This window comes from Crocuta crocuta, unplaced genomic scaffold (assembly GCF_008692635.1).
Source record: "Crocuta crocuta isolate KB4526 unplaced genomic scaffold, BGI_CrCroc_1.0 scaffold4, whole genome shotgun sequence".
NCBI classification, from domain to species: Eukaryota; Metazoa; Chordata; class Mammalia; order Carnivora; family Hyaenidae; genus Crocuta; species Crocuta crocuta.
This window is the reverse complement of record NW_027529996.1, coordinates 5,380,272-5,407,643: the sequence shown is the minus strand read 5'-3', so window position 1 is coordinate 5,407,643 and position 27,372 is coordinate 5,380,272. Positions and strand designations below refer to the sequence as shown.

Genomic DNA, 27,372 nt, shown 5'->3' with positions numbered 1-27,372 from the left:
CTACACCTATAAAATATTAATGACAATTTAATTACATAAAGCAGAGAACAAGCTAACATATTTTACTTTTTGTATACTTACTGTTCTGTTACAAAAGCAATGTATTTTGTTCATCCCTTGGACAACTATTGGATGCTGACCTGGAGTCAAGTATATACAAGGTATAATGGTACAGATCCAAGAACAATACTAAATTTAAAGAAATTCATACCAGGAATATATAATCTTATAGTATTAGTAAATCCAAAGGCTAAATGAAAATATACACTTCCCAGACGAGAAACATGACTTAATCAAATGTTAGCATGCCGTTACAGTATTTTGTTAGAAATGACTGGAAATCTTTAAAATGTTTGTTTTATGACCAATGTATGACTGAAAAAATAAATATCTTAGATATTTATCAAATCCAGCAGCTTATTTTAACTATGATATCCACCAATGTGATGAAAAGTCCAAATTAGTTATCAAATTCTATCTAAATTAACTTCTTCAAAAATGATAAATTTTGAACTTCCTAAATCCATGCATTTCCTAAATTCAGTCATTTTCTCCTCAATAATCAAAATGTAAAACTTTGCAATTATTAGACTACATAAGGGAAAATTTTTAATTCCAAGAAATTATATTTTTTGAACTTTGCTATAAAAATTCTTCAAGGGATGAATAGGATCTTCTCATTTAGTTAAGATGGTTTAGTATTTTAAGTAAGGTGACCAATCCTTTTTGTAGATGTTGTCACATTTGCAGTGGATAGTGCTCATGAACAGGCAACCGACTGTCTGTGGGTCCACCTAGAAGGATCTGTGGTATAAATTTAAAATATTAGAAAATGTTACATTCAGATTGAATTTAATATTGAACACAACTGAACATGAATATGTATGAATATGCTTACAGGTGAGGAAATGCAAAATATACAATTTATATTTTATACACAACATTTGGAAATGTTGTTAATTTATTTATTTTTTATTTATTTTTTAATGTTTTATTTATTTCTGAGAGAGAGAGACAGCATGAGCAGGGGAGGGTCAGAGAGAGGGAGACACAGAATCCAAAACAGGCTCCAGGCTCTGAGCTGGCTGTTAGCACAGAGCCTGATGCAGGGCTCGAACACACAAACTGTGAGATCATGACCTGAGCTGAAGTTGGACGCTTAACCGACTGAGCCACCCAGGCGCCCCAAAATGTTGCTAATTTTAAACATGATATTTCAGATAACTAAACCCTCCCTTAATTCATGGGCAACAAAGTTTAAAAAATTATAGACTTTTTATTGCTTTCATAACAGTTTAACTTTTGTATGCATCACCTCCTGAAGAAAGTACTAAGTGAAAAGGGGAAAATGGCAAAGGAAGAGGGGTTCATATGGTTGACATTTATTTTCCATTATTTCCATTGTTCCTAATTTTGTATGAAGATAGTTGTATATTACTCTTTCCTAAAATGGAATACAATAAAATATATATTTCATAAATGTGACTTTTGTTGATGAGAGAATTTTGCCATTTAATTCTTATTTCATGTTAACATTCCTAACAGACACCAATTCATTTTCCAATAGACCCCATTTTATTATTGACAATATAAACATTATAAAAGATGATTTTATTTATACATTTCACACATTTTGAAGAATAAGAGACTATTTGTTTAATAGTGACAAGAAAAGCCATATTCACTTAGTTCTCTGGCTCACTCAATCAAGCAATTTATATTCCCGATCTGCATGTATTTTTCTAATTTTTTAAAAAAGTTTATTATTGAGAGAGAGAGAGAGCATGAGCAGGGGAAAGGCAGAGAGGGAGGGGGACTCAGAATCTGAAGCAGGCTCTGAGCTCGAACTCATGAACTGTGAGATCATGACCTGAGCCAGTTGGATGCTTAACCAACTGAGCCACCCAGGTGCCCCCTGATCTGTATATTTTGTACATTTTTATTAAATTTTTAGTATTAGGCAAAGGAAAATATTTCATCAAGTGTTGTACACGTGCTTCGATAGATTCTTATATTATGTATGATTAAGTTACCTTTAAGCTTTAAAATAATTAAAAGTTGGAAAAATGCTTGCTAACACACTATCTTTGTAAGTATGTTACTCAGTTCTCTGTAGAACAGAATTCAGGCCTAAATGAAACTATTATTGAAAATACTTGGCTCCATTTATATAACAAAGCTGGACTTATTATTTCCCAGACAATCTTTTTCTCCAAAAATAATCAGAAGTTTTTGTTTTAAATCTACTCATCAGGACAAGCACTGAAACCTAAAAATCTGATAAATACTAGTTCTACTTTAACCTTGCTCAGTTCATGAATCCTGACACAGAAACAACAAGAAAAAAATTGCACTTTTTGGCCTACACAAAAAAGGTGCTTGAGAATAAAGCAAATTCCAAAAAGGAGATAAACAGGAGTTTCAGTGTTTCAAGCCAGATTTGCCTGATGGAGCCACTGTAATGTTTTTATCACATTTATGACGTATTTATAATTTCTTCTACTATAGCCAATAATAGGAAAATGAGAACAGGTAAAGAGAAATATGAATAAATGGTTAGCGTTAGCGTATCAATGTAATACTTTATGGTATTTTTATTAAATTTAGGCACAAGTGACATCTAGACATCAAAATGAGGATGACTTTTGATAAAATCCTAATGGAGGCCACATATAGAAGAAAGCGACTTTCAAACCCACTCCTCTGATCCAAAGCTAGGACTCTAATTCCCATCCACTTTATTTTCTTATATAAATTTTTTAAATTATTTATTTTTTTACAGAGAGAGCATGGAAGAGGGGCGGAGGGTGAGAGAGAGAGAGGGAAAAAGGGAGGGAGGGGGAGAGAGAGAGAGACAGAGAGAGAGAAAGAGAGAGCGAATCCTAAGCAGGCTGTACACTCAGCACAGATCCCAAAGCAGGGTTTGATCCATGACCCTGGGATCATGACCTGAGATGAAATTGAGAGCCAATGCTCAATCGACTGAACCACACAGGCACCCCCTCATTCACATTGAATACATCAGTTCCACTTAAATTTTTTTTTTTTAATGTTTTATTTCTAGGAGAGAGAGAGAGACAGCGTGAGCAGGGGAGGGTCAGAGAGAGAGGGAGTCACAGATTGAAACAGGCCCCAGGCTCTGAGCCGACAGTCAGCACAGAGCCCGACGCGGGGCTCGAACCCACGAACCGCGAGATCATGACCCAAGCGAAAGTCGGACGCTTAACCGACTAAGCCACCCAGGCGCCCCAAGTTCCACTTAAAAAAAACCAAACTATTTCATATATTAGGATTGTGCATAAGATTTCTTTCTTAAACCTTTGACCTAACAAAAGAAAAGTTATTTACCTGATCTATTCTTAGTTGCTTGGATGAAATCATCCTCATCCTCATCACAGCTTTCACAGTTTAATTGTTGGAGGATTGTTTCTGATTGGCTTTCAGCTTGATTTACATCTTTCTGTTTATCAAAGCTTCGAAGTGCAACGAGCCGATGATGTATTGCTGCATACAGATATCCTGTATCTTTGGCACTGGCCTGCGTGAGGAAAATTAAGTTGTTAAGAATATACATAATTTGGGGCGCCTGGGTGGCTTAGTCGGTTAAGCGTCCGACTTTCGCTTAGGTCATGATCTCGCGGTTCGTGGGTTCGAGCCCCGCGTCGGGCTCTGTGCTGACTGCCAGCTCGGAGCCTGGAGCCTATTTTGGAATCTGTATCTCCCTCTCTCTCTCTGACCCTCCCCTGCTCACGCTGTCTCTCTCTCTCTCTCCTAGAAAGAAATAAAAATATTTTTTAAAAAAAGAATATACATAATTTAATAATAGTCACGTTTTAGAGATGTTTTAATCTTTCACTATTAGTAAGGAAGGAATTATATGGCATGAAACTAGGATATAAATAACCCTGACAAGTAAGGGTAAAAAGCCATTCGTCTTGAACCAAATTGAATCCAAAAGTGAATAATTTTATAACAGTTCCCCATTTGTGCATTTTAAACTGAGAAATGAAATTTTATGATTTAAAATTTCTACTTGAATTCAAGACTATCCCTCATCCACTATTATATACCATAGAAGATTGTAGGATTGGGTGAATAAAAGACCCCCACTTCCTTTACATCACTTTGTTTAGACATCCCAATAAGCCTCGCAGCTCTGTGGAAAAAGCAGAGCCATGAGAGCAGTCTATACTACCGCATCTAGAAGTCAGTGCACTGTCCATTGCACCACCGAGCCACCCTTAGATATTGTATCATAAACACATCATAAGTCTTTGCTTTCAGCACTTTTCTATGCTGTTTTTAGTGGTTGCTGTTTATTAAAAATGATGGTAACAATCACATTTGTATAACATTTATGGTTACTACATTGTTTTTTTTTATTCAATCCTTAACTATAAAACCATGAGTTAGTTATTTATTCTGTTTATATTAGCAAAAGCACTTAGCATAAGTATTCAACTTATGCTTACTTCCCATGTCCCTTTACAGATGAGGAGATATGGCTCAGAAAGGTACAATGACTTGCCTGCGTTTACATAGCAAGTCAGCAAATCGCTGGGCTTGAATCCCAGATCTTTGTCATCAGAGTCAGTGCTCTTTTAAGGTAACATGGCAGTGGTTTACATTTTTGTATCTTTTCACAATATCAAGGAGGATGTCAGTAAATTATTCTCTTTGCTAACCCTCCAGAAAACTATCAAACTTTTCAAAGCAAGAACAAACTACATACCAACTGTTTGGGAGAATGGTCTTCAGTTATATTTTTTTCATTTGCATGTTCTTAAGATCCTTTAATTACTTTGTGGCAAAAAATAACTCTAAATTAAATATTTTTGTTTCTCATATTGTGCTAAATAATCTATAGAGGGTGTTAAGTAAATAAATATTGACTCTTGACTGATTTAATGTTGTACATTATGTGCAAAGATGTCATTTTTCTTTAGTATGTTAATAAATATTGAAAGTACTTAAAATATAAATGCTATTCTACCACCATGACTTTCTAACATTAAAATTTAAATATGCCTTTCACTAGTCAATAGATTGCCTTTGGCTAAATTCATTCAGATATATTCATTCAAAAAATTCAGAAGAAGTTAAAAATAAAATCACAATAACATATTTTTCAAATAACAAATTTTCAGTGCTTAAAAAAATTATAATTCCCAGGAAGTACCATAAGAAAATGCTGGCGAGAATAAAAACTGGTTCAGTCTTTTTGAAGGGAAATTGGCCAAGAGAAGTCAAAGCCTTTTTCCAAGAAAATTAACACACGTGTACAAAGAGAATTCCTTGCATCTTTCTTGTAGAATTTATAATAGTGGAAGACAGCAAATTACATAAGCATGTAACAAAGCAGGATTAATGGAATAAATTATGGTACAGAATATAATTCTTTTCACCTGTTAAAAAAAGTTTTTGAAGAATGGACTACTGTTTAATGACATGAAAACACTCATTTTCATTGATGAGTGAAAAGGTTACATATGTGTATTTCATAATCAAGTATTAGCTAGCTAATCTACCCAAGCTTTTTATAAAGGTATTGTTATTATCTTTACTGGGCAGATTGGTAAAATCAAGTTACATAATCCACATAATCTGCCTGAAGATCATACGGTTGGCACACTATATACGTATGTATGCACACATACATGACAAAAATGTTAATAGTGACTATCTCTGGGAATGGAATGTGGGGTGATTTTTATCTGCATTTAGCAAACAAAATTTAGCTTATTTAGTAAACAGCCTACAATTTACAGAGTCAGTGAAGGTCAGACATTGAGCAGCAGAATCGCATCATAACTAATGGTCTCAGTCTCAGTGTCCGCGGCAGCAGGCTGCTCTGCTCACTCAAAGCAAGGGATCCAGCCTGGCAGCGTATCAAGTATTGTCTCCCTAAATGGTGAACAGGGTTTGGGCATTATCTTACTCTAACATCTTAATACTCAATATCACTTACACATAATAGTGCACTTACTGGTTAATAAAGTTAATACAACTTTGGGTTTTTCATCACTGGGCATTTGCCATTTTTTGATTACTATATTGAAGTTTATTTATTTGCATTGTTACTTTCTGCCTGAGTCACGTAAGTACACAGTCTTCTCCAGTCTTCTGGGTCTCAGTTCATGTGGGAAACCTAGCTTTTTTTTTTCTAGCCTGATCCCTACCAGCTCTCTCTCTCTCTTGTGCCTGGATTTTGTATTTGAGGTCAAGCATTCCTGCTGCCAGGAAGCGCTAAAGCTATGCTCCCATCTTGTTACCTTGGTGACTGACTCATGTCCAGAATTGGAATTTGCTGTTGGACTGGTTGTTTTAACTTACTAGCCCTGTGTTTTTCCATTTCTCAGAGGTTCCTTTCCAGTGATCTCAAAGCCTTCTCAGTTTCAGCATTCAGTGTAAGCACGGGGCTGTGTGTTCCCCTGGACTCCTAGGAGCCAATCTTGACAATGGTCCCTTTCGTCACTTTATAAGATTGTTGACATAATTTCAATGGCAAAAAATGTGAAGGTTTGAAGCATATATCAATACAAATGTCTTGGGATACATGCCAATTGATTACTATAGATTTTGGTGTTAATCTGTAAGTTGCATTTAAAATTTAGGTTTCCTATTAAACTGTAAACCAAAATAAGTGGCTGATTTATTTTTTTCTTTTGCCAGTGGTGCAAGTTATTATAATACAGTGAAAAAAAATTAGCAATTGCAGAGATCTATAAATATAGTAGGATAATCCTCTATCACTGAAATTTGTTACTTACCTGAATTAAAAACACTTTGATGTTATAGTCTTCTAAATCAGTAGCTGTTATTCGTAAATTTTTGTGGTTCGCTCTTTGAATCTCCATTTGAGCCCAGAGTTTGCTATTGAGAATCAGCCTCAGGCTGCCTTGATTCCTCATAACTAAAATAGGAAGGTGAATATATAAGACTACAGAATAGTTGATTCCTTGGCCATATTTGAAAGTGAAGCTTAATTGTAAGTTGGTTTTGAAATTGGCTTATTATGTTGGAACACTGTTTTTAGCTTAAAAGCTGGAATTATTTTTTTTACTATAATATTAAAAAATGATTAAAATTTTAGAACTCCTGTGAGAACCTAGTGGTCTGAAGAATATCCAAAATGGAGAAAACAGAAGCAAAATCTTTAAGCATTCAAAAAATGGAATTAGCTAAATAAATGATGACATGGCTCTTCAAAATAATATTATGGATCCATTAAGAGTACTGAAGAAGGATCATTACTGATATAGAAAGGTGGGCATGGTATATACTATGTAAAAAGTAAAATCAGGTCACACAGCAGTGCAAACACCATGCATCACAAATTTTGGCAGGCAGTGGAAAGAGTGGAGTTGAACAAGAGTAGAAAACAACTAGCACCTGCCGTGGGAATAATGCTTGGTTGGGTTATTTAGAAACCTGTTTGCTAGTTATAGAACTGAAAACATGATTCCTATTCTTGCAGTCTGAATTCTATTCCTGACTGGTTTTGTGAGCTTGATATCTGAAACTCAATAAACATCCATATACATGGATACCACTTCTTCCAGTGGTTCCTTCCACAGCTTTGATTGCCCAATGTTGACCAGTAAATCTACCCACCCCTCCCAGATCTCTGCCTCTGCTCACTTTCAGTTTGGGCCTCTGAACAATGCCCAGTGTGTCTTTTCAGATGCCAAAAACTTTGAGAGCCTCTCAGTTTGACTGACTCCAGATTCTTACCATCACTATGGATGTCAGTAAACACACACAGGATTCAATAACCATACACCTTTATTTCCTTGGAAACTGACACCTTCCTCTCAACCCACACAGCATGTTTAGAATACCAATAATAAAATATACGGCAAATATCCTCTTTAGGAAAAATTATTTTGCCCTCAAAAATATCATCATATTGCTTTAAATAATACTGAGATTACTATTTAGGTGTGTGCTGGGCTATGTCATAGGTGCATTATCTTGCTGAATTCTCACAGTTGCTCAATAAGTCACGGAGTACTATTATCCCCATTTTAAACTGATGTAACTAGGGCATGGAGAGATTAAGTAACTTGTCCAAGGTCACCAATTAGTCGGTGATAGAGGCAGAAGAGAACCTGTGTAATCTGACATCAGAGCCTGCTCTAAACAGGAAGTTCCTCTGGCACATTGGAAACAATATTGTTTTCAACAGTCTGATTTGTTGACTATTTTATAAACATCTCCAGAAAATGATGCGTACTTATTGGAAATTTTACCCTGAGAAATAGTGGGTTGCTTTACAAAATGATTCCTTACTTAGTCTTGACTGGAATGTTCCACAGTCACTGCTTGCTGTATCATTCAGTCTCAAAGCTCCTCTGCCCCTTTCAATCCAGGATTGTGTTGTTTTGTTGAATATAAAAAGCTTGCAGTTGATCTAAAGGACAATTTTTTAAAATGTCAAATATAGAAAAAATTTACTTTAAAGTGATTTCTTTCTATGCTACAACACTTTTATTTGTCTGATTTTACCAGAATAACCTTGGTTAATGATGTAAACCAGCTTAAAAAATTTATTCAACTTTTAAAACATACAATTTTTGAATAATTAAAATATCAAAAAGCAAAAAGATATACAAAATGAAAAGTCCTTCCCAACCTTCGTTCTTCACCTGTTGATTTCTACTCCCTGCTAATCACTATTGCTAATATTTTGTTTATCCTTCCAGAGATATTTGTATTTATATACATGCCAGTACCTATGTCCCCTATTTTTTCTATAAACAGTAGAATATAATACATACTTTCTGCATCTTGCTTTTCCACTTAACAATATATGTATATGTACCAAGTTTTAAATGAAATTGAATGTTATTTGAGTTAAGTGACTTATTTGTAAGTAAAGGAATAGTGCAACTATTTGCATGCCTAAAACTTTTCAAAGAACACAGCATCAGAACTAGGATGTGGTACCATGGAGTACCGTACTATAACTTAATCCTTACCAGCATTAAATATTACTGTGTTAAAGAATCATACATGACTTGTTAAAAATATAGCATGCTAGGGCCTCACCCCTAGCAGTTACTTCAATTAATTGTGGTTAAGCCCGATCTGAGAATTATGCTTTGAGGCACACTTGTATAGGAAATGTATCAGTAAACCATGGGAGAAGAGAAGAGATATGGAGAGATTTGGGGGTAAAAGCAGATGGATAAAAAGAAAGATAAATCCACACCTTGTTGAAAAATGACTACCAAGTCATAATTACATTTCATGTGCCTAGACTAATAGCTATGCCACTCAACATTCAAATCCTATGTGTGATGCTACATACTACATCTGTGAAATTCTTGCTTTCTACAAAATTCAAAACTCATTCAAAAGAACTTTTCAAAGAAAACCAGAATTTTAAAAATTTTCTTGGACTGAAATCTATTAATCTAAATCATCATTTAAAAATGTCCAGTGTAAGTAGAACTTTTAAATCATATGATGATAGCACTGATTATTAAAGCAGGCATGTAAAGTATAAAACCTAGGTCTGAAGTTATATTAAGACAGGGTTTTTGGCTGTCTTCTTTCTAAGAGATTAATGTCAATGGTTGTAAACCCTGTAACACATTTTCCTGAAAATTACGCATACAAACATAAAAATACAACAAAATATTGGCTTGATCTTTGGAAGTGTCCAGCATGTTTAGTTAAGCAGCTCAGTCTTCATGAAAACTATACTTCTGCCTTTATTTTTATAGGTGTTCCTGCTGATAGAAACTGGTTTCATCTATGTAAGTGCTGCCAGGAAGAGAAATGTGCGGTATACAGACCATGTGTGATATACAGACCTTCAACACATTATGTTCAGCTTCCTCCCCTGTTATAACATCAATTTTCTCCAGCAAGCATTTGGGTGATGGCTTAGAAGAGAAAGCAGCAGCTGATTCAATTAGGGATATATTTTTAATAGAGTCTGTTTGTAAGAAAAAATAGGGGGAAAAGACATAAAAGACTTCATTTTCTCTACTGTAAAAGCTCTGTATTGTCCCCATTAATATACATATCTCCTTAGCTTTTTATAACAATGAGTGTTTCCAAAAATATGAAACTACTTGAGTTTAGATAAATCTCTTTAATGATTCCTCATATCCTTAAGTAAAACAAAATTTTTTAAGGTCATGTATCATACAACAATATTTTGTATAATTTAATCTTTGCCAAAAAGTTTTAAAGCATTGTATGACTGTTTTTGTATTTTATAGATATTGAACAGATGACATGGAAACACAGGAAATATACTAGTTGAATCAAACTTTTTACAAATGAAATAATTCTTACTTGAATTTGGAGAGTTGACAGGAAATTCTAGTGTGGATTTGAATGGTTGTTCCTCGGTATATGAATCATTTTCAGGTTGAGATTCGGTGAGATGTTGAGTATCCTAAGTGAAGGAAAAAGATGCATTACTTAATTGTATCCCTATATATCTGCAGTAAGCCAAAAGATACCTTTGTTCTACTTCAACACAGCAAACGAACTCAACTGCTATGTTTTTGTTTTGGACTCCCTATGTGCTGAACAGAGAAATCCTTCCTATCACCAGAGGACGTTGGTTCTGACCCTCAGGAAGTGTAATCGAGTTACCACCAGCCTACTTCGGGTGGGGTCTAGTTCCAGGGACTAAGGGGGGTTTAGACACCCAGAAGGAGGTAGCAGCTATTCCACGCTACCACCAGACTAACCTGATGCCTGGAAGGAGATGCAACTATCACTTCTTTTTTTTTTTTTTACATGTTTACTTATTTATTTTTGAGAGACAGAGAGAAAGAGCAGGGGAGGGGCAGAGAGAGAGAGGGGGGGACAGAAGGGACAGAAAGAAGGCTCTGTGCTGACAGCAGAGAGCCCGATGTGGGGCTTGAACTCATGAACTATGAGATCACGACTTGAGCCAAAGTTGGACGCTTAACCAACTGAGCCACCAGGTGTCCCTTATTTCTGTTTCAAGGTATTTCAGTAGTATTCCCAGCATTTCACTTTATGCCCACTTCAAACGAACAAACAAAACAAATGTTGTCGAGAACCCACTCGCTGTCTCGGAGCTCATCTTTATAGAAAGAATCTTAATTTTTCTCCCAAGACAATTTTTTAAGGATATTCTTTTTTTAAAGGATTTATTTATTTTTGAGAGAGAGAGTGTGAGCAGCGGAGGGGCAGAGAGAGAGGGAGACAGAGGATGTGAAGCAGGCTCTGAACTGAGAACAGAGAGCCCAATATGGGGCTCAAACTCCCCAACGGTGAGATCATGACTTGAGCCAAAGTTGGATGCTCAACCAACTGAGCCACCCAGGTGCCCCTCTCCAAGATAATTTCTGCCAACAAGTGCTTTTAAGGTTGCACACGTGCTGTAATCAGGGCCTGTGAAAAAAGACTGAGTAATTGCCGTGCCATTTCTGATATTGGAGAGCCCCCTGCAGAACAGGGGGAATTGGAACAGTAGTTTAGAAGTTAGATTTATATCTTTTCCTTTATGAACTCAAAATTCTTCCACATTATTTAACTGGACATTAAGATATTCTGTTAAAATCGGTAGAGATGGATGTGATTATTTTAAAAAAAATTTTTAATGTGTATTTATTTTTAAGAGAAAGAGAGACAGGGGTGAGAGGGAGAGGGGCAGAGAGAGAGGGAGACACAGAATCAAAGCAGTCTCCAGGCTCTGAGCTGTCAGCACAAAGCCTGCCGTGGGGCTCAAACTCACAAACTGCGAGATCATGACCTCAGCCAAAGTTGGATGCTTAACCGACTGAGCCACCCAGGCGCCCAAGATGGATGTGATTATTTCCATTTGAAGAAAATAAACACTAAGGCACAGAAAGTTTAATGACTCCCTTGAAAAGCACATAGCAAACAAGTCAGGAAGGCAATTTGACTACCAAATCACAAGGCCACAGGATTATAGGATTAACTAGGGGACAAATACAAGTGATCTCTATAGCTCCTGCTATCCTCAGATGTTATCAACTTAAAGAGATAGGAAGTACAGTTTCCTTCACAAGCCAGATTTAAAGTGTCCACAGGAAATGTACACAATCACCTCCCCAAACCAAATTTACAATCCCAACTGTAGTTCATTTGTTCAGGGGTCTCTCTGTCTCTCCTTAGATTATAAACACCTTGAGAGCACAGTGGCTCCTTTAGCTTTGCATAACCACTTTCACAGGTGCTTTTCAATCCTGGTTGTACATTCAAATCACCTGATACCTAGCGTCACCCACAGAGACTCTGATCTAATCTGTTTATGTAGATGCCCTGACATAAGAAATCCTTTAGAAGCTCGTGCAGCCAAACTTGAGACCAATGCCAGTGCTTTACATATCATGAGAATATAAAACATGTTTGTTAAATTGAACTGAATGTTAAAGTTGATCCTATGAGGGCTTGGAAAGTATTTTAATTGTGTCTGTGACATCTTACAGAAGCTGTGACTAATCTAGTGCCAAATTTGGGAATAAATGAATTGGAAGAAATGTGCTTGAATGTATTGCTCGGGACTTCCCTCTAAAAGTTAGTCCTTTCTGGTTCATATCCAAGAGGTGGGTCAATAGCTCTAGAATTGTGGAGTTGACCTTCATTTTGAGAGTGAAGGAGGATGCCTCTAGGCTGAAAAACTATGATATTACTCTTGGGATTGGGGTTTAGCCTGAGGCAGGTGTAGCAAAACTAGGTCTTAAAAGTGATTGATTTGTGAAAGCCCTAAGAAATTTAGAATAAAATAAACTGACCTCATGAGTTGCTCCTTTTGTTATTCTGAGCCTTTACACAGGTTTTAAAACCTTTGCAGCTTCCTCCATAGAACTAGTAGCCACAAGACAAGCTAGCTACCTTGGCCTATGTCAACCAAGACCCTGGTCTGGCGAAAAGTACGAAGATATGATGGACCAGGTGCACAGCCCTCACTTTGCTGTGTCCTTCNATGTTTCCCTAGGCAAGTTAAAGCACTATGATTTTCCTCTTAAAGCTAGCAAAAAAAAAAAGTTATAATGATGTTTTTCACTATAAAAGCTCTAAGGGGAGGATTGTAGTTAATAAGAAAAAAAAAGTAAATGATTTTAAATGCATCTTGTTATGAAAAAGGCTATCGAAAACCTATATTAAAATATCATTACCAGTTAAGCTTGTCTATTGCAGATGATTCTGGGATTTCCTTGCGTACCTTCAGTTTAATACACGTGAAAGGACTATTTAATATTTCTCATCAGTAATAATATTATAATTACACAATCCCCTTCCTCTGTGGGTTCCTGTCTACTATTCTAACAACTAGAACTTGCTTCCCAGGGGACCCTTTCATTAAAGAAAGAAAATGTGCCTTTGAACTCAGGAGTTAAAGTATGCTCCAGTTTAACATTGTTTTAATTAATCTGCCTCCAGAAACTTGAAGTGACAGCTTTTTATATAATAGAAACCTTTGCCAAATTCTTACCAAAACTCTTTCTACCATGTTTTCTCCAAACACGAAATCAGAACTGCAGCTTTTAAAAGAATATTTATCTTCGTTTGGTTGACATCTAAGGAAAAGAAATAAGCATTTGCTATTTAAAATATATGGATAAGCCATGTTAAACCTTACCACATGAAATAATCAAGTGTTTAATAGATTTATGTAAAGCATAAAACATCTGCTAACTCTTATTCATCTGCAGATATTGAGAAATGAAGGAAACATTGAGATAGGTACTTCCAGGGATAATATTTAACATATCTGACGGCTGTGAGAGCACTTGTTGAAACCAGTCCAAACACGTGTTCTGCCCATCACTGTTCAGACTGTGTGAGCAACCAGGGGCTCCCCAGAACTTATCGTCTTGCTTTTCCAGCACAGCCTCTGCAAATCTCTAATTTCTACTCTCCTCCTCAAGGGGCCAATGCTGTTAGCCACCAGAGACCTCCAGAGCATAGACACAGCCAATCCACCTTGTCAGTGATACTTGAGTGTGCATTTGTTTAATTTGGGTTTTTCCTCCTCGAACTTCTTCTTCTTCTTCTTCTTTTTTTAACGTTAAAAGTGTTTTGCACAATGAGAAACTCAAAGATATGCAGCTCTCTAGCTGAAGGCCGATGTACTCTGGGGTCCATGTTGCATCACTAGTGTGCACTGTAGTGCATACAGTCACATAGGTGAGCTATGTGGGACCCACATGGGCCCTAATCATGTGAGTCCATTTATGTCCATGGCTCATCTTAATCTTCTTTCAGATCAAACCTGCCTTCATGGTTGATGATCCCGGGAAATGCTAACTTTCATTTTGCACATTTATACTGCTTGCTTTCGTTGTCTATCCGATGTATGTCAATAAATAATGAATAATTTAATATTCAAAGAAATTAAAAAGAGAGGGAAAAAAAGAACATCAGAGAAAAGGGAGGGAAGGCTAACCTAGCAGCCAGATAATTGATTCCTAACTAAATATAAATTTAGCTATACATTTTTGAAATATTCTCACCCAAATCAGTGAAAAAAATGGATATAATCCAATATGAATAGGATAATCTTTATATATTAGAGATATTGGGAAAGCATTAAATTTTAAATTTTTTAATTTTATTTAAATCCAACTTAGTTAACAACAGTGTAATAATGATGTCTGAGTAGAATTTAATGATTCTTCACTTATATATAACATCCAGGACTCATCCCAACAAGTGTTCTCCTTAANGACGCGGGGCTCGAATCCACGAACCGCGAGATCATGACCCAAACGAAAGTCAGACGCTTAACTGACTAAGCCACCCAAGCGCCCCTTGAAAAGCAGTTTAAATTTGTGTTCTTTATGAAATCTCAAACGGGAATCTTGCCAATTTATCTATGCAGTATCAGAAAGCTATTTTCCATAAATGATTATAATGATAAAAGAAAGCAAGAATAAAATATATCCTTTCTGTGTCCTCAGCATTAACTTACCCTACTGATGTAGCACCTAAACAATTCTGGTTAGTAGTCAGCAAGACTGACATTCTGGCACTGGGTAAATTTTCACTTAGCAAACAGGAGCTCCCTTCAGAAATCTGAAAGACAATTAATCCATCAGAAAGTTCCTTTAAATTACCTTAATAGGAGCATCAGACAAGGAAACAATAGTTACAGTCAAGTATTTTGAAAATTTACTATGTTCAAGTACTACTCTAAACATTTTATGTTCATTATCTCATTTACTCCTCACAACATCTCTCTATAAGTTGTATGTCTATTATCCACATTTTATGGTTTACAGATGAGTACACTGACCTAATGAGTTTAAATAACAGGGCTGGGTTTGGGCAACCAGGAATGGGGCTGACCTTAGAACCAGGGTCTGTCTGATACCAGAGACTGTATACTTAGCCATCATATTCAGAAATCCCACCTCCTTTTGTTACTTTAATCTTTTTAGCCACATGGAGTTAATTCTCATTTCTAGCTTAGCAAATATATCCTTCAGGACTATTCAATCCTAAAGACATCCTACAAATCTTACCAGCATGTCCACTAAATGTTAGAGGAAATCTCATTCATCTCTTCATCTAGAAATTTTTGACTGGTAATTTAATCAACTAGTTTGATGTATGTACATATGCGCATTACCTGACATGTATAAATGAAGGTGTGAACAATTTTTTGATTAAATGTTTATTTATTTTTGAGAGAGAGAGAGTAAACATGCCAGCAGGGGAGGGGCAGAGAGAAAGGGAGACAGAGGATTGGAAGCAGGCTCTACACTGAGAACAGAAAGCCCAATATGGGGCTCAAACTCACCAACTGTGAGATCATGACCTGAGTCTAAGTTGGAGGCTTAACTGATTGAACCACCCAGGTGCCCCCAGGTATGAGCAATTTTAGAATTGGAAGGAGCCCTATAAATTATCTGATATGGTGTCTCCAATGTTTTATAAACACCTCCTTTTCCCCCTACAGAGATTTGCAAAGATGTTGCAAGGATTTCATATCTTTAAAGGTAGATAGTGTGTATTTCCACTTCAATTTCATATCAATCAATAAAAATAATTTTGAGGGGCGCCTGGGTGGCTCAGTTGGCTAAGCGTCCGACTTCGGCTCAGGTCATGATCTCACAGTTCGTGGGTTGGAGCCCCACATCGGGCTCTGTGCTGACAGCTAGCTCGGAGCCTGGAGCCTGCTTCAGATTCTGTATCTCCCTCTCTCTGACCCTCCCCTGCTCACGCTGTCTCTCTCTCTCAGAAATAAAGAAAAAAACATTTTAAAAAAGACTTAAAAACATTAAAAAATAAAAATGATTTTGAGCATTTTTTCCTTTATAGCAGAATTTGAGAGCTGAGAAATATGTATGAAGAGAATACGTGTTGTTGGTTAGCAAAGATCAAAGTAAGTGCCTCATGACTCAGTCACTCAGATGATTTATCTCTTAGCCAAAATGGTAGTTTTTATTCTTATATACTTAAAATAGTACATATGAGTATGTGTACTACTGTATAGTACATATACTATATGTATAGTGCACATATATTATTATTTATATTAAATATAAATGTAAATAAATTATACATAATAAGTGACCATTGATTAATGACAGAGTGAATACAAATTGCTGATTTTATATACAAGTTAATAAAAACATGAAAACAATAGTTCTATGAAATTCACCTAGAGATAAGTTTCACTAGATCTATAAATTACATTATTTTGTCAGAATTCTTACATTGCATCTTATATAGCTTGTCTTAAAATCTTCAAAGGTATCATTCAACAGAGAAAATTCAATAATGGGCATATCCAGTTAAGCTATTCACTAATAAGGAAAAAGTGCTATTCATCATGCTTAATGCATTTATTCAAGAAGAAATGCTTGCAAACAGTAGCCTGAAAATTTCTCTTATTATTTATCATTTAGGAATAAAATGCAAGAAAAACACTAATAAATTTATTTTTAAAATACATAATGCAAAATTTCAATAAACCATGCCAAAGAAATATTGATTTATGACATGTAACAAAAATTTTATTCTATAATTTGTAGTACATACTGTTCCAAAATCATATGCAATACACCATTTTATTAATTTTTTAAATGTTTATTTCTTAGAGACAGAGAATGAGCGGGGGAGGAGCAGAGAGAGAGGGAGACACAGAATCTGAAGTGGGCTCCAGCTGTCAGCACAGAGCCCGACACAGGGCTTGAACTCACGAACTTTAAGATTGTGACCTGAGCTGAAGTCGGAGGCTTAATCCACTGAGCCACTCAGGTGCCCCAATATAACATTTTAGAAATTAGTCAATACATCATACTTTTTTTTACATACTTTAACACAAGGTAAACAACATGCATCACTTCTTAAATGGATAAAAGAATGTATGTAATACGGTAATGATTATTAGGTTATATTAATATTTCATTAAAAATATTTAATTATATTTTAATGAAAACTTTTAATAAACTACTGATTTGAATTTTTTTGAGAGAGAGTGCAAGTGAGAGAGGGGCAGAGAGAGAGAATCCCACGAGGGGCAGAGAGAGAGGGAAGGAGAGACAGAGGGAAAGGCAGAGCTCGCCCAAGTGGGGCTCATGTTTTTTCCAAAGCAGAACACGAGCTCATGAACCGTGAGATCATGACCTGAGCTGATGTCAGAGGCTTAACTGACTGAGCCACTCAGGCACCCTGGTTTGAAATTTAAAACACGTTTTACTTAAAACTCATACCATACACCCTGCAGAAATGATGAAATGATTTTTAAAATTCACAATATGTCTCATGAAATCATATCTTACAAAGAAAAAGATTTGGAATTATAAAAATATTGTCAAATGCTGACCAAGTTCAACTCTCTTTACTTCACTGATAAAAAGAAATTGGGTGCTTTGTCCAAGAATGGAAACATAGTTAGTGGCAGAGGTATGATTACTACCCATCTGACGTTTTTTCATTGCATTGATGAAATAACTGATATTTTCAGTTTCCATGTGTCACTGTCTTTATGTTCAGTATGGAAAACAAAACAAAACAAAACAAGTGACCAACCCTCAACACTTTATTTTTTTTTTAATGTTTTATTTATTTATTTCTAGGAGAGAGAGAGAAAGAGAGACAGTATGAGCAGGGGAGGGTCAGAGAGAGAGGGAGTCACAGACTGAAATAGGCTCCAGGCTCTGAGCTGGCAGTTAGCACAGAGCCCGATGTGGGGCTCGAACCCACGAACCGCGAGATCATGACCCAAGCGAAAGTCGGATGCTTAACCGACTAAGCCACCCAGGCGCCCCAACCCTCAACACTTTAGCTGGAGACTAATGAAGGATGGCATTACTCTCAAATTCCAACCTACCAGTTTTGGTACCATTCAAGTATTGGCTTCTGGGAGACACAGCCACAGAATATTCCCAAATCTGTATCTGCATGGCTTGAGCAAAATGACAGTCTTAGAAAGGCCCACAGTGAGGGATTCGACCACCCACAACAATTGGAAGAGAGAATTCTTCTCTGTCTTCAGAAGCTTCCCCAGCCCTCCCAATTCCCTACCCTGTGCAGGCAATTCCCTCCTCCTGTTATTCATGAAGATGGGTCTGGATGGATTCCTGGTCACACTAGGATGTCGATCAGCTGGAGATACTGAAAACCCCTCTTCCTTTTTTTGACTTCTGCCTCCTGGTCCTGGCCACCTCATTGCTCCCTCTGTTCTCACGTGGGATCAGTGCACTGGAACAGGACCCCAGAGGTTTCCACCCCGAGGGACTCAGCTTTAAGCTTAGGGGAGACCACAAAACTAGTTCCTAGAAACTGCTCTCCAATTTAGTAGGACAAAGTTGAATAAGGTTACCAAGGGCTTTGTGCTGTCTATAGTCCGGGTGTTCTGCAGCCTGGCAGTGGCTTCAGGAGCAGAACAAAAGTCAGGTAGCCCCTAACACTGGGTGTAAGGCCCACAGCAATCTACTAATGAAAGATGGAGAATTGATGTCAGTCTTGCCATCGGAGGTTTCCTTACCTTATTTTTTGTCTTGTCTTTAATCTTGCAGGATTCCAAGGTATCGTGTCCCAATGTTGTTCTTGCTTGGTCACACCCTTGAGCTTGAGGTGGCTGCAAAGTAGCAGGTCTTAGAACATGTTCAGAATGTTTCACAGGACCTTAAAAGGACAGAATTCAAGAGTCAATATGTCTTTAGGGAAATACTTCTTCCTCCATATTTTTGACCAATTTAATGATTATTTTCTAAAGTCATCATTAAATGAGGGGTTAATGTTAACTAACCAAAGTCAAAATAGCCAGTGAATTGGTTAGTGCTTTACTTTTGGCCTAGATTTTACCCAATAACCAATCATTTTGACCATGGGGCCTGGCTTACCCAATATGTTTCTTCATGTTTTGTCACTGTTCCTACCTTCATATCCCAACATACATATGACAAATTAAAATATAAATGGTAAAATTTAAAATTTTAGAGGTTCTTGTAATAAACTACATACCTTGTTCTGCACTGTTCATATCAACATTCTTTTGCACATGAGTTGATGTCATAAAAACATTGTTTTTCTTCACTGTAAGAAAAACAATTTAGAAAAATGTAAATCTAAGAGTCAGGCTCTATACAATTTGGGTTTTTACAGTCCTTACCAGTAGATGTCACTGTTGGCACTAATAACTGTAGGCAGTGTGCTGAGAAAGCAGGTGGGCTAAAAAATGAGTGATGGCTGTGAGTTTTGCCACATAGTTCTATTTACTTTCAGAAATATAAGTGAAAATTAGGTAACTGTGGAATAGGCAGTCTTCTCTAGAATCATAAAAATGAGTACTAAATGAGTACATATTATGAAATCTGACGTTAGTGATCCCTCTGTGTGCGTTAATGTTTATTTCGTATAAAATATTATGAAACTATTAGCAAATTCTGCCCCTTTCTCTACCCTAGTGACACCTANACTATCTTTTCCCATTCCGTTGGTTGCCTATTAATTTTCTGGGTTGTTTCCTTGGCTGTGTAGCTACGTGATTTTTCTATAAAGTGTGTTGGTGGCGTAAGACTATGGTGGTGGCTGCAAATACAGAATTACTATGAATTTCAAAGAGACCACTTCTTGGTTTCAAAGTGCAGAAACAGCAACCTTTGAGCATTTGATTAATGGAAATGAAAGAAGAATAAGAATTGATTCTTCTAAGTATTATACATATTATAAATGTTGGGGTAGAATTGCTTCTCTAATTCAAGTTCAACTAAACGGTTTCTGATCTTTATTATTGAAAACCAGTAACAAATGGGACATATCAAGTTGTACTATTTTTCTCCATTCCAACACCAACAACATACTGCACAACATAAAGTGGAATGATATTTACTGATATCGATGTTCCTTTACTTAATCTTTGTGTGTGTGTGTAACTTAAGATACTAATGAATCACAGCAGTTATTCAGATACTTAAAGCCGTTCCTTTTAAAACAAATTCTCTAGGCTAGGACCCCTATTCCTCTTAATGTCTGTAACTTGTCAGTCAGGTTTAAATGGAATCTAATGGGCTAGAAAGTATTTCTTATCTATCTGAAAGGTATCTGAGATATATGTTGCTCAACCATGTTCGGAATTATTAACAAGAATATAAATTCATTAGTTTGAGAACTCTGTGGGTCCCAGGTAGAAAAATTAGTTGAAAGGAAGTGAATAGTTTGTATTTTTCTTATTTCTTAGTGACAAAATTAACTTGGAAAACGCAGCTGGTTGTTCAGTAGAAAGAAACACAAAAAGAATATAAATCATAATTTTAATGTAGAGAATGTTCCAACATCTCAAATATCTTGTAATGACAAGATTTACTTAGCAAGGCACTACAAATTCCAAATAAAAATAAGTAATGTTTTCATTAGTGAAAAGTGTAAAAGGAATCATATTCCAAGCTTTAGAATATGCCTCTAAAGCATAGACTTTAGAATAAGAATCTGGAGCATAGCAGTATATTTTGAGTACCATTGGTATTGTGAACCATATGGATGAACAATAATAAATGAAATAAAACAAGTTACTTTTATGGCTTCCTTATATAGAACATATTATCATAAACATGAAATCCTAAAAAAAAAAATCATCAAGTTCAAACTCTCTACCAAAAACAAATAGGATTTGTGGAGTTGGAATTCATTAGGTGTTCTTCTAATCATACTTGGCTAAGGCCTCTACTTTATTTGCCACTAAAATATCAGCACTTTGTAGTAGCCAAGTAAGAAAGTTCATCATCAAGAGAATGGATTTTGAAAAGCCAGAGTGTCATGCTTGAGGTTCCAGAAGCTGTTTATTACCTGGCCCAGAAGGGGGGAAGGTCGGGAGGTCAGTGAAGGATGATGATCTCATTAGATTCTGGGACAAGGTTGATGCTAGAAGCAAATTGCAAATTGAAGTCAGTAAGGAGGTGGGTTTTTGTGTCGTTTTTTTTTTATTTGAACTTTTGGTATTTCAGAAAAATTTCTATATCCCTAATTTAGAAATGATTTTGTATGTTTATCAATAGAAATAAAATGTGACTGTGGTGAGAATTATAAATTAATTTCTGTTCGGACCAATAAATATTGGAGTGCTCAGCATGTGTAAGACACTCTATCAGGCATGAAGATGACCTCTAGGAACCCACAGTGGGGGAGCAAACACACACACAAATAGCTCTATTACAGAGCAGAGGGCAATGCGGTCGTTTTTAAAAGGGATCACTGGAGAGCTTTGAGTGGGGAAGAGAGCAATCTAAGTTACTGATTTACTCAGAATATGGTACGCAATGAAGTTCTTACAGTGTTCTTTTAAAGGCAAACATCTGTTTCTTTAAGTAGATGGTTACTTAGGGAGAAATGGCAATTTCCTTTAATTACAAGGCTAATGCATACTTAATGCAGACACTTTGGAAACACAACAAAGTTTACAGAGTGGGTAGAAAACCCCAAATCACCTGTAATCCCATCACCTAAGACAACCACTGCTGACATTGTGGCTTATGTCCTTTCAATCTTTCATCCAATGGTGATCAATTGAATTTTTAAAATAGTGATTCACTATATAGTCCATTTTATAGACTGCTATTTTCATACAGCAATTTATTATAAAGACCATCTGATGGGTAGACTTTTTAAACATTTTCCGTTTGGAAAATTTCTCAGTAATTCCACACTCGGAGAAAACATAATAGTGAACAGCTAATAGTCAGGTCTATACCTACCTCCTTGGGACTGAGGATGTGTAGTATGCAAAGTAAAAGATGAAGACCGTACACGCTTTCTTGGAAAACCATTAGATTCTGCAAGAAATTCAACGAGAAGGGTAAAATTGTTTGAATAACAAATTATACTAAAGCAAAGATATGGATAGGTAAATAGAATTACCTCTTGCCTACACAGATCATCATCTGATAACATGTTAACTCCTGAAGCACAAGTTTACATACTGAGGGTAACAGCTTGGTGATTATAAAGCAACAGGCATATCATCCTAATAAGCACAATTAGAAACAAGTGGCTTCAGCAAGAAACTGCATATGAATTTTGAGATCGTAGAGAATGCTTTGGGTAGGTTGAGACACAGGCAATGGAGAAACAAGGAAGTTTAGTGTGGCTAAAGTCAGTGTTCTCAGGAACTACGTGTCATCTGTCAAAACAAAAGCCACTTATTTCCATGTTTAAACACAAGAAAACCCATTACATTTTACACAGTTGTTGCCACATGTCAACATGCTTGTGCCTGCTATTTTCTTTGTATGAAGATTGATTTTGAAATAAGGATGTAAGTCATTACCATGTTCTGCTGCTTCGTACAGAGTGTCTTCTGCAGGTCTCTGGAAGAAACAAAGCTGTCAATGAGAGGTGAGTACTTGCTGTTTTTAGGTAAGAATTCCACCCTGTCACTTGATAAGAGAATTCTCAAAAGCCAGGTCTATTCAGGTGGGCCAGGATAAAGCAACTCACCTTTACTTACCAGGCATGTATTCAAGAGGAAGCAAAGGCTGAGTAGAGCGGTTTTATATTTCAGTGACTGCAGAAGTACTTGCGGGAACTTGTTTAAAATGAAGGTTTGGAAACACCAACTCTCAAAATTCTGAAGCGGTTGGCCTGGGGTGGGGCCCAGGAAACGGACTTTTAAATGAGGGCTTAGGGGTTGAGCTTTTCTTTAGTTAGTTTTGTGAGTAGTAAGGTAAGTGACTTGGCATAAGCGAGAAAGAATAACAAGAATATCTTAATCAAGCTAAAGAGAAAACACAAGAATCGTTCATTTGCCTTTCAAAGTACGTGCTTTTAGTTATGAAGCTGAAAAGGCAGATATATTGGGTCCTTAAGATCCCTTTTAGATCAAGCATCAGAGTTTAGAACTTATCTGATTCCCAATTTTAAGCTAGGTCAGTGGTGGACACCCACGAGGAGTCTCAGGCCTCCTGACCTCTTTCAGTCCTGACCCTTTCTAAGTCACTCCAAAAAACCCTATAATTTTGGTAAAAATGGTATGTTATTCATAGCTTCAAGACAAGGCCTTTGGCCTCCCCATTTCAGCCAAATTGCTGCCAGGAAAAACCTCCTATATAAATATTCTGGAGGCATTACTCTGCTCAGTAAAGAACAAGAGCATAAACTAAGGCAGCAATGATATCATTTAGGATCGCCAGCTTCTTTGAAGATAATTTTCTTGGTCAAAGTAAAAATCAAACAAAGAAAAGTAGCTTGGTCTTACCTTAAAAGTTTGTTCTCTCTTTGTGAAAACAAATATTGGCTGAGCAATGACAGATTTTTCTGTAAAAGGAAAAGAACAGGCAAAAAGGCAAATTATATTCTGACAATTCCTAACACCAATTAAGAGTATTTGAAGATTTTTTGTTTTTCCCTGCCTTTGGGTAAAATCCAAACTGTGTTTATATGGACCCTCAAACTTGCATATTTGCAAATGATTTTCAGTTAATTACAGATATAAATACTTGGGGAAAGTGATAATGCGTTTCCATGAGTAGTGATATCATCCCATTAAAAGAACACACTTTTAATGAAAACAAAGTATAATTACCTACATTTAGAATATCATTAGGACATAATGATTAACACATTTACTTTTAGAATGAAGAACAGCAAGGGGCGAAAAATCTTATCTAAGAATAGTTCTACTTGGGTTGGATCTCAGGTAGATCCTTATAATGATCCAGAAATATTTCATATTTCCTTGATGAGAGTAGCATATACTATGCCATGTTTTAATTTAAAAAGGTTTTTTTAAAAATGTTTTTAATTTATTTCTGAGAGACAGAGACAGTGTGAGCAGGGGAGGATCAGAGAGAGAGGGAGACACAGAATCTGAAACAGGCTCCAGGCTCTGAGCTAGCTGTCAGCACAGAGCCTGACGTGAGGCTTGAACCCACGAATCTTGAGATCATGACCTGAGCTGAAGTCCGACGCTTAACCGACTGAACCACCCAGGCGCCCGTTAATTTTTAGGCTAAGAATCAGTCTTTAAAAAAAAAAATGTTTCTATATTTTTAGAGAGAGAGAGAGAGAGAACCGGGGAGGGGCAGAGGGAGAGAGATAGAGAATCCCAAACAGGCTCTATACTGTCAGTTAGCACAATGTGGGGCTGAAACTCATAAACAGCAAGATCATGTCTGAGCAAAATCAAGAGTCAGATGCTCAATCAACTGAGCTACCCAAGGTGCCCCTAAGAATCAGCCTTAAACAGTGTTGTAAAGTAGGTATTTTGTGTTCAGCCCCATTGACCTTATTAATCTTTTATATTTTCCTATTTTAGGTAAGACGATGGAGAGACACTCATTTACTCAAGGGCTGAGGAATAACAGCTTTAAACGGCACTCCAGAATTCTCAGGGAAAATGACATGTTTGTTAAGAGGTTGGGCTCTGGAGTTAGGTAGGCATGTGTAGAATACCTGGGGAAATAATATGTTTGTACCTTTAGGTTCTTCATCTGAAAACAAAATGAAGATTACCTCACAGAGTGTACGTGACAATGAAATGGATTTTTAGATATAATTGCTTAGATTTTTACAAGACAAAAAAAAAGCTTTAAAGAAAGGATATTAAATATGTGGCATGCCACCAATCCCCATTCCAAAACTCTTAGCTAACATTGCCAATTTAAGACAACACTTTCTTTCTTTTTTAAATTGAAGTAAAAATGACAACACTTTCTTAATGAGCCCAAATATGATCTCAGAATTTTTCTCATTATAGGTTTCCAATAGCCATTACCAATATATTGTCCTGGTATACAAGCCAAGGTAATTTGCCATCCCTGGGCTGATTACATAAAACTCTCACTGAGAAGTTTCAAGGAACTGCCAGACAATTACATTTTGTTATATGCCAGAAAGGAGCTCTCCAGTTTCCCATAATCAAATCCCATAAGAGAAAACTCTGCCAGACTGCTCTTGCCAAGCTCCTGGGGCCCCATGACCTGGGGGGACTTCTTGTGGTCCACTGAGATAAGCTGCTCGCTTTTTCATGCAAGTTTTTTACCATTTGTCCTTGGAGCCAAGTGAACCCCAGCAGAAAATAACTCAAGAACATACTGGCAGTCCCATCCATATTAAACTATAGTTCAATTCTTTATTCCTTCTCAAACAAGCTCCTCTTCAGCAATTACATTAGATTTAAGAAATGAGAACTCCAGTGACTTTGAAAAAAAAAAAACAGGCTTTGTGAACGTGTAGGGGAATACTTGTGAAACAGAATTATAAATCAGCCTCTTCTAAACCACACTTAGGATGGTTATGCCTAAAATAGCCTGACGAGGGCTAGACAAATAACATGTTGACTTTCCCTTGATCGAAACATTCAGCGAAGCACAGGCAAGAGCAACCTTCAATGCAGCATTAAGGAGGGCATCACAAAGGGTTACTTGCAGTTTGGAGAACATATGACAAAGTAAGAATGTCACTTTTGTTCATTAAAAGTGGGTATCCTTTCTATGCCAGGCACTGTGCTCAGACGTAGGGATACATTGCGTGATTGAAGGTTTATTAGCCTCCGAATAGCCACCCTTTCTCCCTGACACTGTCCAGCACATTAGTCAGAAAGCAGATAATCTCCATACCTCCTCTTCCACCTGGGTTCTGTCCCACTCTCCCAAGCAGCTCTTTTGGCTCCAAAGCCAAAGCCAAAAGTAAGCATTTATCCAGCCATTGGGTCCACAACAGTTTTCTTACTTGACCCAGTACAAAAATTTCAAAATAAAAGCAAGGTTCTTATGATTTTTATTATAAGTTTAAGTTTATGCTTTTCTTCTTTCTAATGTATTCGCTAATCAACCCATTTAAAAAAAAATACATGTATTGAGGATTGACCATGTACAAGACACCTTGCAAGGCAAGAAGAGAGAGAGGACCGGTGGTACAAGATGAAACTGAAGGTGAGTAAATATAAATTTTTTCTCCTATTCTAATATGTACCATAATTCCCCCTCCCTCAATTTTACGTGGGTCATAAGGCCTTGTCCCTACCCTTTATTGCCATGTGGTTCATCGAGGAAAGTAACCAGAGGATTTTCTCAATGAATCATCTCAGAGAAGGAGGTTTGAAAGGATCTGTGGAGTCAAAAGCAGATCCAGAAGAGGAAGAAGACACTGAGCATGGAGCACCCCTGACTCAGAATCCCAGGGCGGGCAGTGACCAGTGCCCTTAGGGACCCAAGTTTCTGCTGCACAGCCTCTCCCACACAGAGTCCCACAGACCGCCTCTTGGTATGATGGGAACTGAGGAGAGGTGAACACTGAGTCCTCCATGCTGGACAGAACCAGGCTGCCCCAGCCCGGGCCAGAAAGGTTGTGGAAACAGACTTGGCAGCAAAGAGAATTGCAACAACCCCTCCCCGCTGAGGGGCAGGCGCTGCCAAATGGGTCACCTCTTAATTGCTACCAGGACTGGAATTATCCACTTGGACTGCAGCCCTGGCAGGTCCTGCATTTTCCTCTCCCTTTCTTTCTGGGCCTATCCACATGTCCGCCACATCCTCTTCTTTAATTTCTTCTTCTTGTGCACAGTCTTAGCCCAGGCTCCAATACTGTTCTTTATGCCCCTGTCCTCTCCACTCTCTTTTACTTGCATCTGGCTCTTTGCCTGATCAAAGCATGGATTTGGGAGCTCTGAAGTCGAATACTCCTATTGTGGTATTTTTTTAAATTACTCCAAGCCTCAGTTTTATGTCTATCTCTCTGTGTATATGTTTTTAAAAACTTGTCATGAGGATTGAAGCAATGTATGCATATGGGAGCATCTTGTACAGCTTCCTCCCCAAGCCCATTGGGAACAAAGCAGAACCACCTATCATCTATCTATTTTCTTTATTTGCATACATCTCTATATATATCCAGATATTTATAGTACATGCCAGTTTCTATTTTTCTATTATCTATCTGTACATACATACATAAACATATAGC

At 36.9% G+C, this 27,372-nt stretch overlaps 1 protein-coding gene across 2 annotated transcripts in view; it reads right to left on the bottom strand.

Annotated features, from left to right (window-relative positions):
- Nucleotides 1–592: 592 nt before the first annotated feature.
- RANBP3L (RAN binding protein 3 like) overlaps nt 593–27,372 on the bottom strand; it is a 45,085-nt gene continuing 18,305 nt past the window's right edge. The window contains exons 2-15 of one of the 2 annotated variants that reach the window (XM_077763432.1): nt 23,666–23,724; nt 22,739–22,793; nt 22,167–22,244; nt 21,262–21,336; nt 19,441–19,512; nt 18,962–19,101; nt 14,936–15,039; nt 13,457–13,541; nt 10,312–10,414; nt 9,822–9,946; nt 8,293–8,413; nt 6,771–6,913; nt 3,349–3,538; nt 593–804 (exon numbers count right to left, since the gene is read on the bottom strand). In XM_077763432.1, coding sequence (XP_077619558.1) covers nt 761–804; nt 3,349–3,538; nt 6,771–6,913; nt 8,293–8,413; nt 9,822–9,946; nt 10,312–10,414; nt 13,457–13,541; nt 14,936–15,039; nt 18,962–19,101; nt 19,441–19,512; nt 21,262–21,336; nt 22,167–22,244; nt 22,739–22,793; nt 23,666–23,724 — 1,394 coding nt within the window. In that variant the 3' untranslated portion in view covers nt 593–760. The remainder of the gene's footprint in view (nt 805–3,348; nt 3,539–6,770; nt 6,914–8,292; nt 8,414–9,821; nt 9,947–10,311; nt 10,415–13,456; nt 13,542–14,935; nt 15,040–18,961; nt 19,102–19,440; nt 19,513–21,261; nt 21,337–22,166; nt 22,245–22,738; nt 22,794–23,665; nt 23,725–27,372) is intronic. The other variant, XM_077763433.1, reaches the window with a different exon arrangement.